Here is a 19,573-nt window from a genome sequence, read left to right as displayed (position 1 = left end):
GTTATATTATTTTAGGTTACATTTTAAGTTTAAATATGGTTTTACAGTCATGGGAATACACGCTTTCTTGCCAGGGGTTAGACGACGACAAAATTGTTGTGTTTACATTTGTACGTATTAAATAATGGGTCACTTGGCGAGCTTTAGAGAGCCAAGCTAGGTGTTTACCCCTGTTTCCTCCCTTTATGCTAGGCTAGGCTAACCGGCTGCTTGCTCCAGCTACATATTTAGAGAGTGTAATCAATCTTCTCTTCTCTCAGCAAAAAAGCACTTCAGCATTTCACACTATTCCTTTACGCAATAGAATCAACATGGTGAGGAGGGCTTGTGAGACAAGTGATAGTCGTTGCTCTGACTTTTGGGTTTCTCATACAGCTTTTATGCACACACTGCATACACATCTGTTTCCTGTATGGTGGGAGCTCTGAGTGTGGAGGTCTCTGAAGGGAGGGTCCTCTCTGTCAGAGGCGACCCTTATATGACTCATCCTATTGTGTAGCGCAACACTCTTAGTCACCCCACTCTTAAATTATGAGAAGGTCCTTAGGAATGTTTTACTTCTCTGACACCCCTCCCACATGTTTGGAAATTGAACCCAAAACCTTGAGTCGTTTTCTGTTCTTTTTGTCACTTCCAGTATGTCTGCTCTGGTAATATGGCAACTTAGATCTCTCTACAACATAGATTGAACCAAAAGAGAAAGAGTCAAGAAAGATGTATGCCTCCTGAAACCAGCAGGGCAACATAAATAACATCATGAAACTATCGAGTTTCAGTGAGCCGATTTAACAGAAGGGTGGTGGATAAGCAGATCCACTGACCCTTTATCAGTAAGCAGATTACTCTTCATCACAAAGAATGCTTGGGATATTTAGTATGCCACAATAACAGACAGCTGAGTGAACTGTTGTGATCACAGTAAATAATTATTCATCGAGTGCTGCAAACTGTACTCTTGAATTCTTAAAGAAATCATTTTTTAAGGACACTATTCACAAGTAATTACAAATCCCATGCAGCCAAACATCATATATACATGGTGGAGATCATGTTTACCAAAGATACCAAATATATATAAAAAATGATGCCCAGCACATCTGGAATATTTCCACTTGACAGAATGATGTAGCCATCAACATTTTTGGTTTGAAGAGTTGACACAAGATGATAGAGAATATATAACATATAAAGGTGATATGATACCTTAAACATCACTTATAATGTATTTATATATTATATCATAATGACATAAAGATGGTATGGCAAACATGTTTTTACACATCCAGTAGACAAAGAGCAACTTTAGCTTTCAGATAGAGTTGTATTTCTGATCACATCATCACTATCATGAATAAAAGTCCAACATGCACAATACTTTTAGCTCTGTTTTGGTCTCCATCAATTCATAGTTATAGCTTTTCTTCACTTGCTAATTGCTGCACTCTTTTCACAAGCTTGCTAACTTGAACTAGCTGCTTGGTGCTGGATGTACAGTGGGTTCATCAGAGCAGTGTGACTGTTTGACAGATGTAGCAGGAATGGCGGGCGATGAAAGCAATGAGAGAAAACCTGAAAGTTGTCGGCCATAAAACCCCAAGCATGAGCTGAAAGGTGCCAGAACATTTCACTTTTATGTTCACTTCACACATTTATAGTGCTGCTTTAAAGGGGGGAAGTATCTTAAAGGGTCAGTGTGCAGGATTTGGCGGTAGCTAGCAGTTTGCAAATTCGGCAAATTCACTGCTAGCTACTGCCAGTTGAAACTTCCCCTTTGTGCCAAGTGTGTATAAGTGGTGGCCAACACATAACGTGAATGGCCCCATCTAAAGCTATGCTGTTTGGTTTGCTTCTTTGATCCTGTGGAAACATGCAGATGAGGACTCGCTCTGAATATGGATATAAACAACTCATTCTAAGGTAACGAAAACACAACAATTATTATTTTTAGTTGAGTATATACTAAAGAAAACCTATACCTTTTAAAATTATATTCTATTTTTGTCAAATATATACCCCTAAATGCTACACACTGGTCCTTTAAATAGGTAAATATTCTCATATTCAAATATATTGTAATATCCCAGGAATCAATACACCATTTAGAAATATATAAAGTAGCCCACTATTACTATTAAAAACAACAGACAAAATACAAGTCTCTTTACAAATCACATTCATTTTTCACAGGCGCTTTTCAGGAAGGCTGACACAGATACCTATGACATGTATTTGTTTTTAATGTGTTTATTTGTGTAAGCGTGTGCGGGTGCGCACGCCCCTCCAACCACGCCCCGCCCTTCGCCCGAGGAGTCCCCACTCATGTTATACAGGGAGCAAATGAAGACAGAGAAGGAGGAGGAGGAGCCCTTGCGTGACGTCACTCCATCCCTCCCACCCTTCTTAAATTTACATTTTCTATGGGTCCTGACTGAGTGAACGTGTGTGTGTGTGCTACAGCTACGGAGCAGTTTACAAAAACAGAGTCCCGCAGACACACCTCAAGCCAAGAAGTGATCCGGAGACACACTGATGGGGCCTTGAACCACTTTGTCATTTTAAATATCAAACAACTCGAGTTGGAAAGTCGGGTCGGGGTCGACTTTGAGGTAGGTGTGTACGTGTGTGTCTGCAGCTCGTTGTTTTCCTGAGCTTGTTTCACGAGCGCACTAACAAAAGCAGCACGTTTTGACTGGTCTGTCTGCTCCCGTCGGCAGAAGCAGCAGGCTTTGGGGTTTTAAAAACAAAAAACTGGAAAGTAACGCGGAAAAGAAAAGAGCAAGGAGAGGGAGAGAGAATGAGATTGCAAAACACAAACTCTTGTTTCATTGTCTCCTTTTGTTGCGGCGCATGTCTGAAGCCGACGGGACAGTTGAGGCTGTTGTGTGTACAGCATGTACAGACGACAGTTACTCGGCAGCGCAGTGATACTCCTCATGGCACGCTGTCCTCTGTGGAGCAGAACAAATGGAATCTGGGTTTATTGTGTTTTATAGACAGTGTTACGGGTGATTGTGTAGTTGGCAATATCTGGACAACTGTCGTCTACAATCTAGTCTCACGCTCTTGTTTTTTTTAAAACCACGTCAAGATTATGTATCCATCCCAACATCACGAGTTTACAATAGAGTGCTTTACACTCTGTACAACACAAGACTTTTGTGCTGTATTTTTCTTATTCGTTGCCATAGTTTTGAGATGATGTCAACTTAAGTCTTAAAAAAAAGAGGTCCATTTGTGAGACAAACGGCATCAGGAGACTATATGTTATGGATGACCTGTAATTGAGCGGTGACTACTGGCTTCTGTGTCAAAGCACATGGCTTCAGTCAGAGCTGACACACTGGCCCCGGTGCTGTCATTCAGGCGCAAAGACCAACTGTCAAGTGAAGAGGTGTGAGTGTGTGTTATATTTTTGACGTGGCAATGAGTCTTATGGTTGTTTGTTTTTCACAGTGCCATAAACGTTGTTAAAAAGCCTCAGAGAGTTGCCGTCAAACTTGACTAAGAAGTTAAACAAACTGGGCTGAATATGTTTGCTGGGTGGAAGCGGATGGCAGCATGGAGAACTGAGCAGCTGTAACGTGTGAAGTAGTTTAACTGGCTCATCGGATGTGCTCTAGTGAGAGAAGTGACAAAAGCAGGTGATATGAATGGGCGTGCGTGTGTGCGTGCGCGCGCGTGTGTGTGTTTGTGTGTGTGTGTGTGTGTGTGTGTGTGTAGGGAGGGGAAGTTTCTCTCACATGTGTTAGTCATTAAGTGGGGAGTTTGCTAAACCATTTACATCTGTTTTCTGATCTTTGAACCCCCATCTTCCCTCCTCTCCGCTGTTTCTTTTACGCTGCCTGTCTTCTGTTTCCCGTAAGAGCTGATGCTGTCACTGCGTGTGTTTGTGTGTGGTGGGTGTTACAACTAGAATGCTCTCTGCTCCATTATTATTGCACTCCAAAGGAATTTAAAAATGTGAATGAAATGTCTTGAGTTTTCATTCTATAATGGTATAATGTGTCCATTCGTGGTCCTGGTGCATTTTTCAGATGTATCATTATAGAATCTGAGTCCATGTCAAGGACTCAACCTGACCTCAAGAAAAGCAAGGTATTTGGGTCAGGAATTGGGGTGAATGTGTGTGTGTGTGTGTGTGTGTGTGTGTCCAGGAGGGCTAAATGGCAACCACATGTGTGTTGACAGTATTATCTCTCACAGTCCTGCTGGTCTGTCTGTGGGCATAAAATCTTCATTACTCAGCAGAACACACTGATCCTTTAGATCCACACTGCACAAGCCTATGTTACTGTGCATGCTTGTGTGTTGCTAGACATTTAGTTCACTCGCGGTGAAAGACTACCTTGTAGCAAAAAGTATTTCCCCCTGTAATGAGCCATGTAAACATAGAGTAAGGTTTCAAAGGGTCTCTGCACTAAGAGTCGAGTCCTCGTGGTTTTTAGAAATCACGTCTTCACTCTCTCCAGTTCCAGGTTGCAGGGGAACTTTAGTTTATGTTTTCTTCTGATGCACCTTTTCTTGTTCTAACAAAACAAATACAGCAGTGTTCAGTGTTGTCTTAAAGCCATACAAGCCAGTACTTTTGCCAAATAAAAACTGTGTACAATTGGAAATGTTATAACTTAAATCAGGAAATATCTAATCAAAGAATATGTAGGAGAGACCCAGGGTTTCCCTCAGTGGAGGTGGGCCGCCTCCCCTGAAACAGACCACCATTACTCACATCATAATGTAAATACTTTCATGAAATATAATAGTTGTAGGTGCTATTTCCCACTGCAGGTGTTGTATAGTTAAGGGTGGCTATTCTTTAGGCCGTCATCTACAGACATAACTGTGCACAGGACAAGATGTGTAGAATCTGTGAGGTACCACCTCTGCTAAACAATACCCAAATGCTACCTGGAGCATGGGCATTATTAATCTAGCTAACATGGTCAAGTGAATTCATTTCTAAAAAACAGTGAATACAGCAATTATATTGCTGCTGGTTTCATAATCCGATTCGGCAGTTTTTTAAAGACACTGGATGCGTTACTGGTGCTCCTCCCCATGCAGGCTGAATACAATATTATGATGCAATGAAAACGCAAGTGATGAAATCACAAATTCCTACAATGGGACAAAGGATCTGTTTACAGTGTGCTGTGGTTTGATTCAGGTATTGAGTTTCCTGAGAAGAATTGGTGTGTGTGTGTGTGTGTGTGTGTGTGTGTCTGCCTCTGTCTTGGCTGTTTGTGGGGTAGGTGTTGGTGGGTCAGTTGATATGAATGTCAGACATGTACACGCTTGACTTTTATTTGAGCAGGCTAAGGGCTTGATGTTGATTTAAGATAAGATGCATGTACCCAAGACTAAAACAGAGACACACACACACCTACAGAGACCCAGCTTCTTAAAGAATCTCATTGATTTTCCTGCTGTTATGCTGGAGCTTCAATCACAATAAAGCACCATTACTGTGCTGGCCACTTTGCGTAGTCTTGGAGAATGGTTGACATGCACAAATGCACACACAGACTCTAAATGCCTTCCTCCTTGCATCTTGTTAGGTTGAAGTAGAGAGAGAGAGAGAGCTTGTAAGTCTGAGCTGCATGAATTGGATTAAGCTCTTTTGTAAGTCAGTATCAAGATATATGATCCTGTTTTATTACAAACGCAAACAGGACCATACGCTCTCCGAAGAACAGAGCCACGTCTTTCTGTCACAGTCTGATATGCAGAATGTATACTGGCTTTGGAAAGTTTCATGAGACAATGAAACCACATAATTGCCTACTATCTCAACTAAAAATATGCATGTACATACTGAGTATTTTCAGTCATGTCAAGCATACAGCATATAATCAGATAGAACAAAGACTCATCATTTAGCCTGCTTTCAAACACCTGGTTACCCTTTTATACATGTTTTTTGCGTGACTGATCAGCTTACGCCCCTGTGTGTCTGTCTGTCTGGCTAACTGTGGATTGTCTGGTTGCCCAAGGTAACAGTTGTTATTGGGGTTTTCTGTACTAGCGTGTAAACAAAGGAGAACCTCCCAAATCCTCCCCGGTGTTCCCCCCCCCAGCCAATGAGAATTGAGCTCCCAGCATGGCTCAGCCAGTAGGCGACGGGGAGGGGCGTGACTCTGGTCCAGAAGGGAAAAGCAGCAGTAAAGCACAAAGCTTTGAATCTGGAACTGGAACAGACAGCGGAGCCATAACAAAGACTCCTCCTTTATGACTGAACGGCACTTCACACTGCTGAGCCAGACAAAAAGCCTGTAGCTTTTTAACTATATGGCTTTTAAAACACTAAGGAGACAGATATTGGAACTGCATTTAAAAGGCTGATGTGTGTGTGAGGAAGGAGCAGTATCTGGGCGCATGTTTACATCTGAGTGAGGAGGAGCCACATGAAACATGCTTGTGCTCCATCTGTAATCTTCAAGGCGTGTCTATGTAAAAACTGTCTGGATTCTGTGCATCTGTCTCAGTCCACCTGTTCTTATAAGGCCTACACGTATAAGTACAAGACCATGTGTCCGTGTCAGCTGTGGGAGAGTATAGAGCAGCCTTTTGTATTTGACTGACAGGTGTGACCCCAAACTGTACCCCCTCACCAATTATTCAGGACATGTGTCCAGAACTTTGCTGGAGTCAGTACTTTGATTTTAACCTTTTAAGGAAACGTGTGCGTGCGTGTGTGTGTGAGTGTGAGATATCACTTTGCAGGTTCATCACATTCCCACTGCGTGACTCAAAAGTGGTGTCTGTGCCTTTTCAATCCACCCCATTCATTCTGTAATCTGCCTCAGCCCGCAGCTCACAACGTGTGGCAACAGGACTGTGCATTAGCCACCGCAGTCAGTGTGGAGTACAAACTGTCAGCACAGGCATGTTTTAATTCAAAAGAGGAGATCACAGTATAACATGATCGGTTTATTTGAATTATCTCAACAGTAAAATATGTCAGTTACTCTCCATCCAAACACGTTAGGGTCATGTCGACTAACAGATGTAGATACTTGCTCACATTGCAATCAACTCTTAAAAGTCAGATCTGAAAGCAGCCAAACTTTCCTTCTAGTCAGATTAGACCAAATGCAGCCTCTGTGGTGGTTATCCCACAGATGCAAGTCATGAAGCGGGATGGAAAGTTACTCGGACACAGATTTGAAGAACTATGGCCACAAGAAACGACTGTTTCCAGGCCAAGATCACAAGACCCCAGAACCACATTAACATTGTACATACAATTGTTTGTATAACAGTTTGTGCAGGACATAGACACGATGATAAGTTGTCTAATAACGGTTCCTCTATTTCGGCCTGTTATCCTTAATTACAATATCCTCTTTACAAAAGCAACATTGGGCCTTTGTGTGATGGGCTAGTTTATACTTTAACTTTTGCATATTAATAATTATCTGTTACTTTCATGCCCTTGCCGAACAAAAAAACCACGTTGCAGATGCCGCCAGGGAAAGCTCACAGCATGCTGGAGTTGCATTGTCTGGCGCACCGGTGATGCATTTCACGTTGTCTTGAACCTGCCACAGCTAAAAGGTGGAGACACCGTAGTGACTTAGCAGCAGCCTGGAGCATGACAGAAGCTATGGCAGAAAATCTTATGAAGCGTCCAAGAAAGCTTTCTGAAGTAGAGACTCCAGATGAAAAAGACTGACGTAAATTTGTAGGTCAACTCCTGTGAAACATTAATGTTCTGCTATAAATGAAATGCATCACGGTCGCATTAGCGTATACACATCAAGGCGGACTACCAGATGCGATGACATTTTGTAGACTCATTTAGGCACTTGAATAGCAACCACATTTTTTTTAATTCTCGTAAAAGAGATTCATGTATTCATGATGTATTTTTTTTATTGTAGAACAAAATGTTAAAATCTCTGAAGCTTTTGTTAAACACAGGCCATATTTCAGGCATCTAACTTTTAACTTAACTTATTCTGCTTTTCCTGCAGCACTCTATTGTGATAGAAAATATAGCCCGAGTGATACAAAAACATCAACTGAAAGTCTTTTTTCTTTTTACAAAGACAGGTAAGAGTAACGGAGAACATATTTGATAAGGATTGAATGGACTGTTTCTGAAGAACACAATGAAATGGAGACACTGCTTCCAAATGACCACAAAAATAGCAGAGTTATGTATGCTGTATATATGTCAACACCAATATATCTGGTTTTCTCAGTAAACATTGGGGAGCTGGAGAGATAAAGGAGGGGCCGCATCAATTCAGATGTTGTTTTTCTAAATATTACTCTTGGCATCCAGGCGTAGTAATGAGTTTGGGTGTTTACTTTTCATCATGACATCTACAGAGTATCCAGTATCCAGTATTCCCATAATGATGACATCAGGGTCTTCAACACCCCAACCACACACACACACACACACACAGAGTACAGTGCACGCCTCCCTCACAGGATGCACTGTTTTTCATTGTGTGGGTGTTTGTGCATGCTCTGCATCTGTGCTTTATGAACCCTAAGACACTGATTGTAAGTTCCCATGCCCCCGCGTCTCCCCAGTGACATCATCACATTTTGGGAGCGGAGTGGGTGCTTTCAGAGGTCTGTAATTGTTGAGGCCCCAGAATTCCCCAGCTCCTCTTCTCCTCTTCTCCAGACCCCCACTCTGAGGCAGGAAATACAAAACAGATCTCAACTCTCAAACTCCCAAGCATACTATTGTGGAACCATTTCCCTCTTGCTCCATGTCTTTTTGTTTCTCCCTCAGATCATCTCATAATTAAGCCTTTTTCAATCAAATACTGTGAATGTTGGATGTATTTTTAGTCTAAATATACTTGACTAAAGATCACATCACAGCTTTATTTTCTACTCAAAATAGTGTCTTCTGTAGACTGGTAGTACATATACATTCAAGCCATTTTCTAGCATTGTGTACAGACAGGAACGTGTGCTCGGTTCTGACTAGATCCTGGTGTTTACGTCTCTTCTTATTGGCTGCTTCTTTCTTTAACATGCACTGCAGGTCGGTTTTTCCTGAGGAGAACTCGCACATAATTGTGCTTACACATACACAATTCAGTTCTAGACTGAAAACAAATGCTGTGGGTATGTTTTTATTTTTTAAGTTGATACTGACTGAATGTGTTTCTAGGTGTGAGTGATTCTGGGCTCTGGAAATATGTGTGTGTTTACGTCACTGCGCTGCCTACCGTGATTTATGTGTCGTCACGAAGGGAGGCTTGTAAATGACCACGTGCACAGAGCGGCTGCCCGGGAAATGAGCTCATTGTCATGACTTGGCCCCCAAACTCTCTGCTTCTCCTTCACTTTCTCTGTCACTTTCTTTCTCTTACACGCACACACACACTGAAAAACACCCCACTCTGCCTCCCCCATTCCCCACAGCTGTCTGTTAAATGCTCATCTATCTGTGTGTTTTAATTAGGCCCTCCCCTATTTATGGCTGAATCGCCGCTTCATTACCAGAAACGCTAGAAGATGCACACTCAGATCTGTCCAGCCTGTAACACGCAGTGAGAGGAGAGGAGGGGGGGGCGGGGCATGTTGGTGTGTATGAGTGAGAGAAAGAACTGGGTGTGGGGGATGCTTTAGGGGTATTGATGATGCAATTCCCCCTGAGGGCTGGAGCTCCCATCTGTGAGTGGAATAGACAAGATCTGAGAGTGAACAAGAGGAACTGTATGGGACAAGAGTGAGGTATCGGGACAAGAGCGGATGGTGATTGAAGTTTTAAGAAAATGTTACATATTTGTTCTACAGTGTTTGGTGGAAATGTGCTGTGAGTCTTATTCAAAGCCAGCTGATCTTGTATTTTCTTTTTTTTCACATGTATGCTTCAGAAAATGGGTCACCTCTTTGGTGTGTGAGTTCTCCAAAATGTCCTTTTTTTTTAATGTTGGACGTTAGTGTCCATGATCAGCAGCTATCAACTCGGATACTAAAATGCTGATGCATCTGTTTTTATAAGCCTACGTACCTTTTGTGCGGAAAACTGTGGAAAACAAATCCTGGCTGGCTGTGGAGTGGGTGTGGTCAGCCATGTGTTCACAACCAATGATGGTTAACGGCCCATCCCCACTCCGTGCAGGGATGGTTTGTGCCCTATCCTGTAGAAGGACAGGGGGGTCAGGTGGTAGAGCTGGCCACCAGCTGCTCTCCTCGCCTTCATTTTCTCTCAATCGGGGCTTCCTTCAGGACAGGCCACAGTTGACTCATGAGAGCAAACCATGTCATGTCTCTGTTATATTCCCCCGTATGTCCATCTTGGCTCTGATCCTAACATCAAGTTATCAACCTCTTTCTTCTCTTCCACTTTAGTAGCAATCCAATTTTTGCAATAGTTCCTCTTTCCTGTAGTATTCACAGTATTGCTGTCTGCTCCCTAGCAGTGTAATGAAAGAGGGCTGATAATGGCCAACTTAGGTTCTCCGACCCCCATCATTAGTCTTTCTGCCCATCTGTGCTCTTCGCTGTTGGATTAGACGAGGAAGAATGCTTTCCATGCATGCATATCAGGCTTTTGTAGCTGCCAAGTGGTCTTCTACGTGTTGCAGCTTATCTTGTCAACAGTTTGGTAAAGAAAAGTAAACGGTGAGCTCGGGTGAAGTCGGGTGATAATTCTCTTTGGGCTTATCACTACGAGCAACACCTTTCACATTACAGTCATGTGATCCATTGTTGGTAAATAAATACTGATTATAGATGATTTTAAGGCTGTTTTTGCTGAATGTATTTCAGTGGTTTAGAGCGTCATCAGTGATGCTCATTGGAAGGCTTCAGACTCTCTGTATGAGTTGGCAGCAGCTCCTTCCTGTCCCTGAATGCTGTGTCACTAAATGCAGAGTGGGTGATGGCTGGTCTCCATGGCGACCTAGAGAAGATGACAGTTGAGGGGGAAATTGAGAAATGAGTCTGTATTATGAATGTAAGTCTTTGTGCGTGCTCATATAGCGGAGCTGGCCGGTGGTAATGCAATCAGTTGGCACAGTGTGGGCACACTTATCCGTCGAAGATAAGTCATTCAATCAGCTCTAATGCAACCTGCCACTGTGGGGTACACTTTCACACACACACCGCAAACATGTTTATCGCACACATTCATCAGATTACTTCCTTTTTTTAAACCTTGAAAAGAAAAGCTGCCAAATACACTTTATTATTCAAAACGTATGCGTTTAGTTTCAGTCTGTGGATTTAACTTTCTGTGTCTTTTAGCTTTCTTTGCTGTTTTTCATACGTGATTGATCTGATATTTCCTTTAGCTGCAGGTTAAAAACCTGTGTCGTTTCACAGTATATGAGATGCAGTCATGAGGATAGCAGCTTGCGAGTGATGTCTTCATACCACCATCTCCCGCTTATCTTCCTCTGACCCAGTTCTTCTTCTTTCCATTGTTTTCTTTTCAACTTTCTTCTCATTTTCTCCCAGAATGCTTGGACATTTTGAAACTTCTAAATGCTGCCCCATTTCTCTTGGACATAATGGAGATTCAGGTCTTTTGGATGCTCATTATCTGTGTGTGTTCGCGTGTGTGTGTTTGCCTGTGCTTTAAGGCTGTGTTTCCACAGCCAATAAACAAACCGTTTTAATGGGATTCCTGGAAGTATTGCCCCCGAAAACTGTGTAACCCTATCCCCACACCGACGTGCTTGGAGGGTTGCTTCCATGGAACAGGATTTGTTTACAATATTTCAGATATTAGCGCATACAATCTACTGTATCTGTTGAAGTGGCTGGGTGTCACACTATTGTTGTACAGTTCTGTAACCCACACAGAGCAAGACATCTGTAAAAGGACAAGCAGGGTTTTATCTGACTGACATTGGAGCATGTTGACTCATTTATCTGTATATTTCTCTTCAGGTGTTGCGAGTGAAAAATATTATCTATATAACCTTCAAGTAAAACGGGACTCAATATAACATGCAGAACCACCAGTGATAAAGCTGAATTTAAAGGGCTCCGGGGATCCAATTTGAGGTTGCAGGTTCCCTTTGAACTCCCTATGTCACTTCCCCTCTCCCTTGGGGCACAGAGGAAGTAGGAGCAGATGTGTTAAGCTAACGGACACTTTGACAACACTGGCAGTCTGTAAGTTCCTCTCCCCCTACTGCCGGCTTGAACAGAAACCGCCTTTGATGTACACAGCACCTGTGTGCTCACACGCAGCCCTCGAATACAGCCAAAAACTGTTCTGCCCACCTCTGCCGTCTCGTGCACTGTATACACTGTCACCATTTTCTGGCTGTGTCATAATGTACGCATGTTCCTAACAACACCATCTCCTGTGATGTAGATGGAAATACTTCACTAAACTGGTACAATTTCTTATTCATGAATATTTATTTTCCAAACTTAACCCTAAACTTGTGTTACTTAAGATTATTATGTCATGAATTTACTGTGTCCATTTTAAGATTAGTGTTGTCCACATGGGATAGTAAACCATTTTTTTCTTCTTGTGAATAATCTGAGATTAGCAGGGATTACCCATCACTGTAGATGATAACCAACTGGAAAAAGCAGTATTTACATACGTCAACATATTCACTCTATCCATCAAGTGTATTATGTGCAGCCACAAACCATGTTTTATCTTGGGCTTCTTTGTTATGTAACTGACATGGTTTAGTTTCTGGAATGCAAGAATGTTGACCTCTGGTGGTGTCTTTAACTCATTACACCAATCCTCTGCATGTATGTTTTGATTCTGAGGACACACTCCCCCACCTTTGTGTCTAGCACGTGCAGTAAAATGCGTCTTTGGCACCACTGATGAATGTGATTGGCCCGTTCCGGTTCCAGAAAACTTGCCTCCACGTGTGCCGTCTTCATCAGGCGCCGACATGAGAGTCTCACTCAAGGGCTCTTGAGAACATGATTGTTTATAAATCTGAGTCATTCCTCAGACAGTGGGAGAATAAATGCATGTGACTTTGCCATCTAGTCTCAGCAGAATGTGTGTACGATGTGGACGATGATCAATTTACTCTTCCATATGGGACTATATTACAGACGAGATAGAAAATATCACAACGTTCTTGACGAGCAAGTACTGTATATTCATAAATTAATTATAAACTCTTCTTCACCTCGAGATGTATGTTGAAAGTGAGTGGGAGGGAGTAGGTGAGGGAGGGAGAGAGAGAGATGGTGTGAGCGTAGCTATAAAACCGACTTTGATCTCCAACCAGCTCAGTAGCAGACAGCTGTGCAGGACAAAGCACCTCTGAGGCTCTGCAACAGACTGATAAACAGAACAGCGAGTTATAATAGCTTTTTCTGGAAAATACATTCAGGATCAAAATAGCAGAGATGACGACAATGTTCAGATACTCCGTCTTTCCTCTTCTGCAGGGTGAGTTCAGCCAAGATTGAATTTTGTGCATTTTTTTTGTCTTACATTGGCTAAATATGTTTTAACTTTTTTATTTTGTCAGATATTGTTCTGTTCTTAATTCAGTTGGTTAGATCAACACTTTTATCCGTTAGTGTTCATTTAGAAAAATCTTTTTCTCATTCATTATTTTAAATGCAGCATTTGAGCCATCAAAAAGGATGTAAATTAGATTATTGTCATCACGATAAAGAGCGTGGGGAACAGTTGCACTTATCTTCTATAAAAGTGTCCTGCTGTTGTGTTATTGTATGTAACCTGTGATTAACATGAGGCATGGGTCCAACTTGCTGTATTAGTTATTTCTCAGCTTTATAATGACCTGATGGGGGACCTTTTGGTCCAGAGGTAGTAGATGTCAACAAAATGAGCTTGTTAAATTTCTATTAAATTAAAAAAATACTGAACAATACTTGCGAAATACAGAATATATATATATATATATATATATATATATATATATATATATATATATATATATATATATATATATATATATATATATATATGAATATATGTTTGTTTTTTTAACGTATTAAGACTGACGATTGGAATCACATCGATTTTTAAAGGTCATGGAAAACAAATGGATCGAACCTATTGGTGTGTATTGAAATAGTTGCATAACGATGTGCCTGTAAGATATTGACAGTACTGTTGTGATTAATTTCTTCATTATAAAGGGGAATGAAATGTTCCTCTTCACTCTGTGGGAACAATTATGTAATCCCAGCGCTGAGTCCTTCTATCACTATCGAGACGATTAAAAAACTCTGAGCTGGTGCCAGAGGATCAGGCAGATACTCATATCACAGGTTGAAAGGAGAAATAATGGATCACTGAAAATGAGAAACGCATATTTCTGTCGCCACAGCATTGTTGCATTCGAGCCCATGGTGCAGCGGTCAAATTAAAAGTGTCTTCTCTTGTCTCTGTCGATTCAGATCCGTGTGACCCTGGTCTATCGCTGTCACCAGGGAGGAGTGTCATGGCAGAGCCCGACTACCTGGACGGAGACTGTGATGAGCTCATCAAACCTAAAAAGCTGATCAACCCAGTCAAAAACTCCCGCAATCACCAGGACCTGCACCGAGAGTTGCTCATGAACCAGAAGAGGTCAGGAGACAGAAAAATACACCTTCAATACCTTTCTCCCTTTGTGTTGCCTGGCAAACACGCATAGTAATTCCCAGGTTAATTTTAAGGAAGGAATTAATATTTAACAATTGGCAACCAGGAGTTTTCCCATGGTTTATAGCACATGAACAAACTCAGATCAGTGTTTCACAGAGACGGCTGCATTTCAAAGATATGCTTGGAGATAATGGTTTATTAATTTATTGGGTGGTAAAATAATTTAAGTCCAACAGTTTCTACAACATCACTATCAAGTGTGCCCCTATTCAGAACCGGTTATATAGGGGAAACGATAGTGTCAGATCCAGGCTGATTTACTTACTGATGGAAGATGAGTTAATAATGTAGCCCTGCTACTTTCTTGTAATTGGTCTGATAGTATCCATGCAGACTGCACTGATACTTCTGCAGTGTCACTGTTGTTGACTTTACTGGTCCCTTTGACCTCCAGCAGCAGTATTATGTAAAGCTCAGGAAATACAACTTTCATAGTGACATATTATATAAAACCGCAAGTGCATTAGGGTGTCAAAGATTGGCTATGTAAAGGTCTCACAGATCTACTCTACAGATGAATAAAACACTGGGCTGCTGACACTTTAATGCCGTCTGTGTGGGCATCCATGCAGCAGTAAACATGCACACTGGGACCTGAGATCACCCTTTTGACACTAAATGTTTGTATTTTCTCTCACCAAAAGTGTCGGCAGCTTAGTGCCTGAGCTATAAATAGCTACGTAAACACACATGCTGTTGACAGCTGTTACATCACAGCAGCAGTGATGCTCTGTCCTAAACAGGTCAAACAGTGAGGTGTTGTTGTAGTGATGGAGACGGGCTGTTAATGAACAATGGGAAGAGGCCAGGATACGCAGGACAAAAAATGTAGGCCATGAGAAATTAATAAAAAATGTATATTGGAGAGATTCCGTTCGAAATGCTGCAGAATATTGTTTGCAGTTGTCTAGACGGAGAATGTCCGTCAGTATCAGTAGAAGTCTGTGGGATAAATTTAGTCGGCTTTTGGGGGGATATACTTGTTATGTTTGTAAAAAAGTATGGAACGCTTGTCTGCACGCATAGTGAATTAGTCACACTGAGGGTGGGGAGGGTGGATGCATGGATGGATTGGCTGCATGAAGAGTGGAAAAAAATGTGTTATGTAATCAAGATTACAAAACATTCCTAGCTGAGGGCCTTTCTCTGCTTTTGCTACCTTAGCTGTGATGACTCTTCTCTCTCTCTCTCTCTCACATACACACACGCACACGCACACAGTATTTACAGAGGAATTTCCGAACTTCAGCCACCAAGACTGGTGAGACATTGGCACAGATGTGAGATATTGATGTGATATTTTGAACACTCATTCTTCCTAGACTGCTTGAGGGTGTGCACTCATGGGAGGGGGTCATGGATAGGAGGGTCACTGATTATGTAAAGGAAGCCGACTGTGAAAGTAGAATGGAGTAAGCATCTTTATAGTCTTATTGCCTTCATTGACCTTAACCCGCCTCCTCCCTGCGTGTGGTGATTGAAAACAGCCCGACTCAATTGCATCTTTCACCTTCTGCTCTGCTTCAGCCCGTCAAGTGCTTTCACAGAACCCTCACTGTCAGGGAAACCAGAGGGCATTTAACTGCAGCAGTTACTTGTGATAAAGTAGTTCCTTGTTGTAAATGAGCCCCCACTCCTTCTTGGACCACCGTTGGCTCGGTTATGCAATTCTTAAGATTTATTAAAGCATTTAATTAAGACATTGTTGTTGCTGAACCGCAGTCAGGTAAGCGTGCTGTGTTTTCATTTGAAGAACAGACGCAGCCTGTGCCGCGTCGAGCTTTCATAACGTAAGGAAAAAGATTAACTACGAGGAGAGTAAAGTAATCTGGATAATATGCTTTCAAATTGAATTAATCAAGGGCTGCAGCATGTTTTTTGACCGATGGATAGTCCTATTACTGCTCTTGATTTTTATTTTTGTTGTGTGTATGTGTGGCACTTTATTGTGCCTCCCTAATCCTTTGTGGGCTTTACTTTTTATTGGCTCCTGCCTTTTCTAGCCGACTCCAACCCATTTCTGTCTGAAGTAACCCTTCTCCCGAGCCTCATCCTCAGCCCCCACCCTTCTCTCTCGTAATTTGGAGGAGTTTGGAGCATTACATAACATTTGGTATTTTTGCTATTCTTCTCAAGTCACGCTCAGACTTTATTAAGATGTCCCTTTTTGAATGTTGCTGCACAAGTTGTGCAACATTCTGTCTGGTTTGCCATGGATTTATCACCCCGAGACTACTTCCATGTGGGAAACAGTTCCATACTAGATAGTTTAAGATGTTGGTTGATAAATTAGGATTGTTTTGGTACGCATAAAAGAGAAATAAAATGGGGCCCTTAGTTTCAACCTTCTTTTCCAAAGTCTAATGCTGCCGACCACCAAATCCACAGAAATGTGGAACAATCTGGGATTGGGCTCAAAATCAAAACTTTTCCAAAACACGACTGACTGTTTAATCTACAAAATCAAATACAGATCTGCACGTCAAACTAGAATCAGGCCATGCTCATCATGTGTTACGCATGAATGTGAATGCTAATCTCCCTCGACAGTGTCTACAGAGGTTTACTTTAGTCACATGCTATCTCGCTGATTCTGCACAGGGGTCTGGCTACACAGAACAAACCTGAGCTCCAGAAGGTGCTGGAAAAGAGAAAGAGGGAGCAAGTTCTCAAGGCTCAGAAGGAGGAGCAGGAGGCCCACAAGAAGAGGAGCGACCTGGAGATAGAGCTCATGAAAAGACAACAGAAACTAGAGCAGGTAAATGACTGAAAGTATACAGAAATATAACATTGTTACGGGTATTTGATCACAAGCAAAAACAAGGATTAAAGTTACTGACTGGACCTTTCAAGCTGAAACAAGATGCATCAACAGATTATCACGTCTATTATAAGTTTCATCTGAATTTGCCAATGTCTTTGCTCTTGCAGCTGGAGCTGGAGCAACAGAAAAATGAGGAGGAACAGGAGAACACCCCTGAGTTTGTGAAGATGAAGAGCAACCTGCGCAGAACCAAGCAGGAGGCTGACGGGGAAGAACGGACCACCTAAAAACCAGCCGGGGTGTCTGGGTCTGGCTGATTGTGTGCGTGTTTGTGAACACGAAGACTTCAGGAGTGTGTGTGTGTGTGTACAAAAGAGAGAGAGAGAGAGAGAGAGTGTTGTCTGTGGTGCACAGCGGTGACCAAGATGCACTACCTGGCTTTCCCAAACTAGCTGTTCCTTCCCGCAGTGAGGAGAGAGACTTTACAGACTAAAGCCCCCCCCTCTGCCTGCCTGCCTTGGACCGCCAGTACTCACCTCTGCTCCTCGCACCCATCCAGCAGCACACAGCACCCCCTGCAGGAGGGACCTAACACAGACATGTTTCATGCTAAACGCCTTCCGAGGGCGAACAAGCTTCCAATGAGCTCTGATGGAGAAAACAACCACACACACACACACACACATACATACTCACTCATCCCCTCTGTTTTCACTCTCTCCACAGCAAGCTGTTGTTTCTCTTTACTGTTATCAATGTTGTTATTGTCGTTGTTGTTTTTGTTCTCATCTTCAGAATCAAATAAGGAAAAGTGGACACTGGATGGACTCTTGAAGCTGTGTAATGTAAAAGCCAAACAACTGTGCTTTTGTTATTTATGTTTGTAGCTTTTAGCCCAGGTATAGGGGAGGACACTTTTAGTCGTTCTGTATTTTAATTTGTTTTACAGTATAGTTGATGAAGCCAGAACAGGACAAAGGGAGTGTATGGTTGTGTGAAACACTCACGTTTGCTATATATATATTTTTTTTTAATTCCAAACATGCCATTTCCTCAGCTAATGCAATTTTGAGCAATAGTAGAACTCTGAGGCATGAGAGTAACCTTTTCTTTATATATTATGTTGTTTTGTATGAATAAAAGTGTTACTTAATAAATAATTTAAGTTCTTGTTAGGGTGGTCTATAAGAATAGCCTTGAGCCCTGTCTGATCAGTCTTTGTGTGCTTTTATGAGCAAAGGACTTTTATAGGAAGCTTACACATAAGGCCACATGTCACCAAAAGATAATATTAATCAGTAGGCTTTGATATCTGTGTGGCTCCTAGAACAACTCTGATAAGAGTCTTGGAACTTAATCACTGCAGTATTGTTGTCTTTATAAACAATGGAGCCATAAATGAGCAGACAGATAATTTAAGTTGATTTATCTGAATAAAAGTGGCCGTTATCTGCCAAACAATATAACTAGTGTGTGTGTGTGTGTGTGTAGCCATTACTATACACACATTCCGAAATGGTTACACAACGTGAGAAACTGTGATATCTTTGGATGTTAAAGTGCACATGTAGTGGTTATATAATTATCACACACAATAATAGTATGGGTCTAAAAGTCTTGTGTGTGGCTCTCCAAGGGATGGTATTTATTATTCTGATGGGAAGACGCAGATTTATGACAACATAACCCTGTGTTCTTCCCCAGAATCTCCTTTTGAATAAACTTAATTTTAATGCACACGTTCTTTTTATTTTCATTTTGTGTGCTGCTGGAGTCTGTTGATTTGTTTTCTAACTACTAGCAGTCTTTATGTTCTAAATGGAATGTGATCCAAAAATATCAAACAGCTCATCGCTGTGATATTTAGACTGGAGGTGATGATGGTTTTGCTCAGACTGCAGCAGAGTGTCAAGATAAATAGTATTTGAAAAAAACGGGTTGGTCGTTGGGTAGCAAAGTAGGGCATGCATTGTGTGGTGTGGGACTTGAGTGCACATTACACGTGGGGGAGAACACTGATGACAATGGTCAGGTAATAGGAGATTTGTTAGATGAGAGGAATGTGCTTAAATGGTTGGGAGTATAAAATAAGATGGATAAGATAGATTGGTTTCAAATAACATTCCTCCAATACGTGACTAGAAAATAAACCAAGAAGGAACCGTATCGCAACTATTCAGTCGTATGTAAAATAAACGTCTATCCAGGTA

The 19,573-nt window shown here is 41.8% G+C and overlaps 1 protein-coding gene across 5 annotated transcripts in view; it reads left to right on the top strand.

Annotated features, from left to right (window-relative positions):
• Positions 1–18,824, top strand: part of fam107b (family with sequence similarity 107 member B) — a 25,053-nt gene extending 6,229 nt beyond the window's left edge. For 2 of the 5 annotated variants that reach the window (XM_034535935.1, XM_034535936.1), the window contains 3 exons: positions 14,350–14,521; positions 17,201–17,357; positions 17,531–18,824. In XM_034535935.1, coding sequence (XP_034391826.1) covers positions 14,394–14,521; positions 17,201–17,357; positions 17,531–17,650 — 405 coding nt within the window. In that variant the 5' untranslated portion in view covers positions 14,350–14,393 and the 3' untranslated portion in view covers positions 17,651–18,824. Of the gene's footprint in view, positions 1–2,400; positions 2,611–13,181; positions 13,367–14,349; positions 14,522–17,200; positions 17,358–17,530 lie in introns of those variants that run through there. The other 3 variants (XM_034535934.1, XM_034535933.1, XM_034535932.1) reach the window with 3 other exon arrangements.
• The last annotated feature ends 749 nt before the right edge of the window (positions 18,825–19,573 follow it).

Source organism: Cyclopterus lumpus, chromosome 6, assembly GCF_009769545.1.
Source record: "Cyclopterus lumpus isolate fCycLum1 chromosome 6, fCycLum1.pri, whole genome shotgun sequence".
NCBI classification, from domain to species: Eukaryota; Metazoa; Chordata; class Actinopteri; order Perciformes; family Cyclopteridae; genus Cyclopterus; species Cyclopterus lumpus.
The sequence above is the reverse complement of the archived record's forward strand: the minus strand, read 5'-3'. Positions and strand labels throughout refer to the sequence as shown.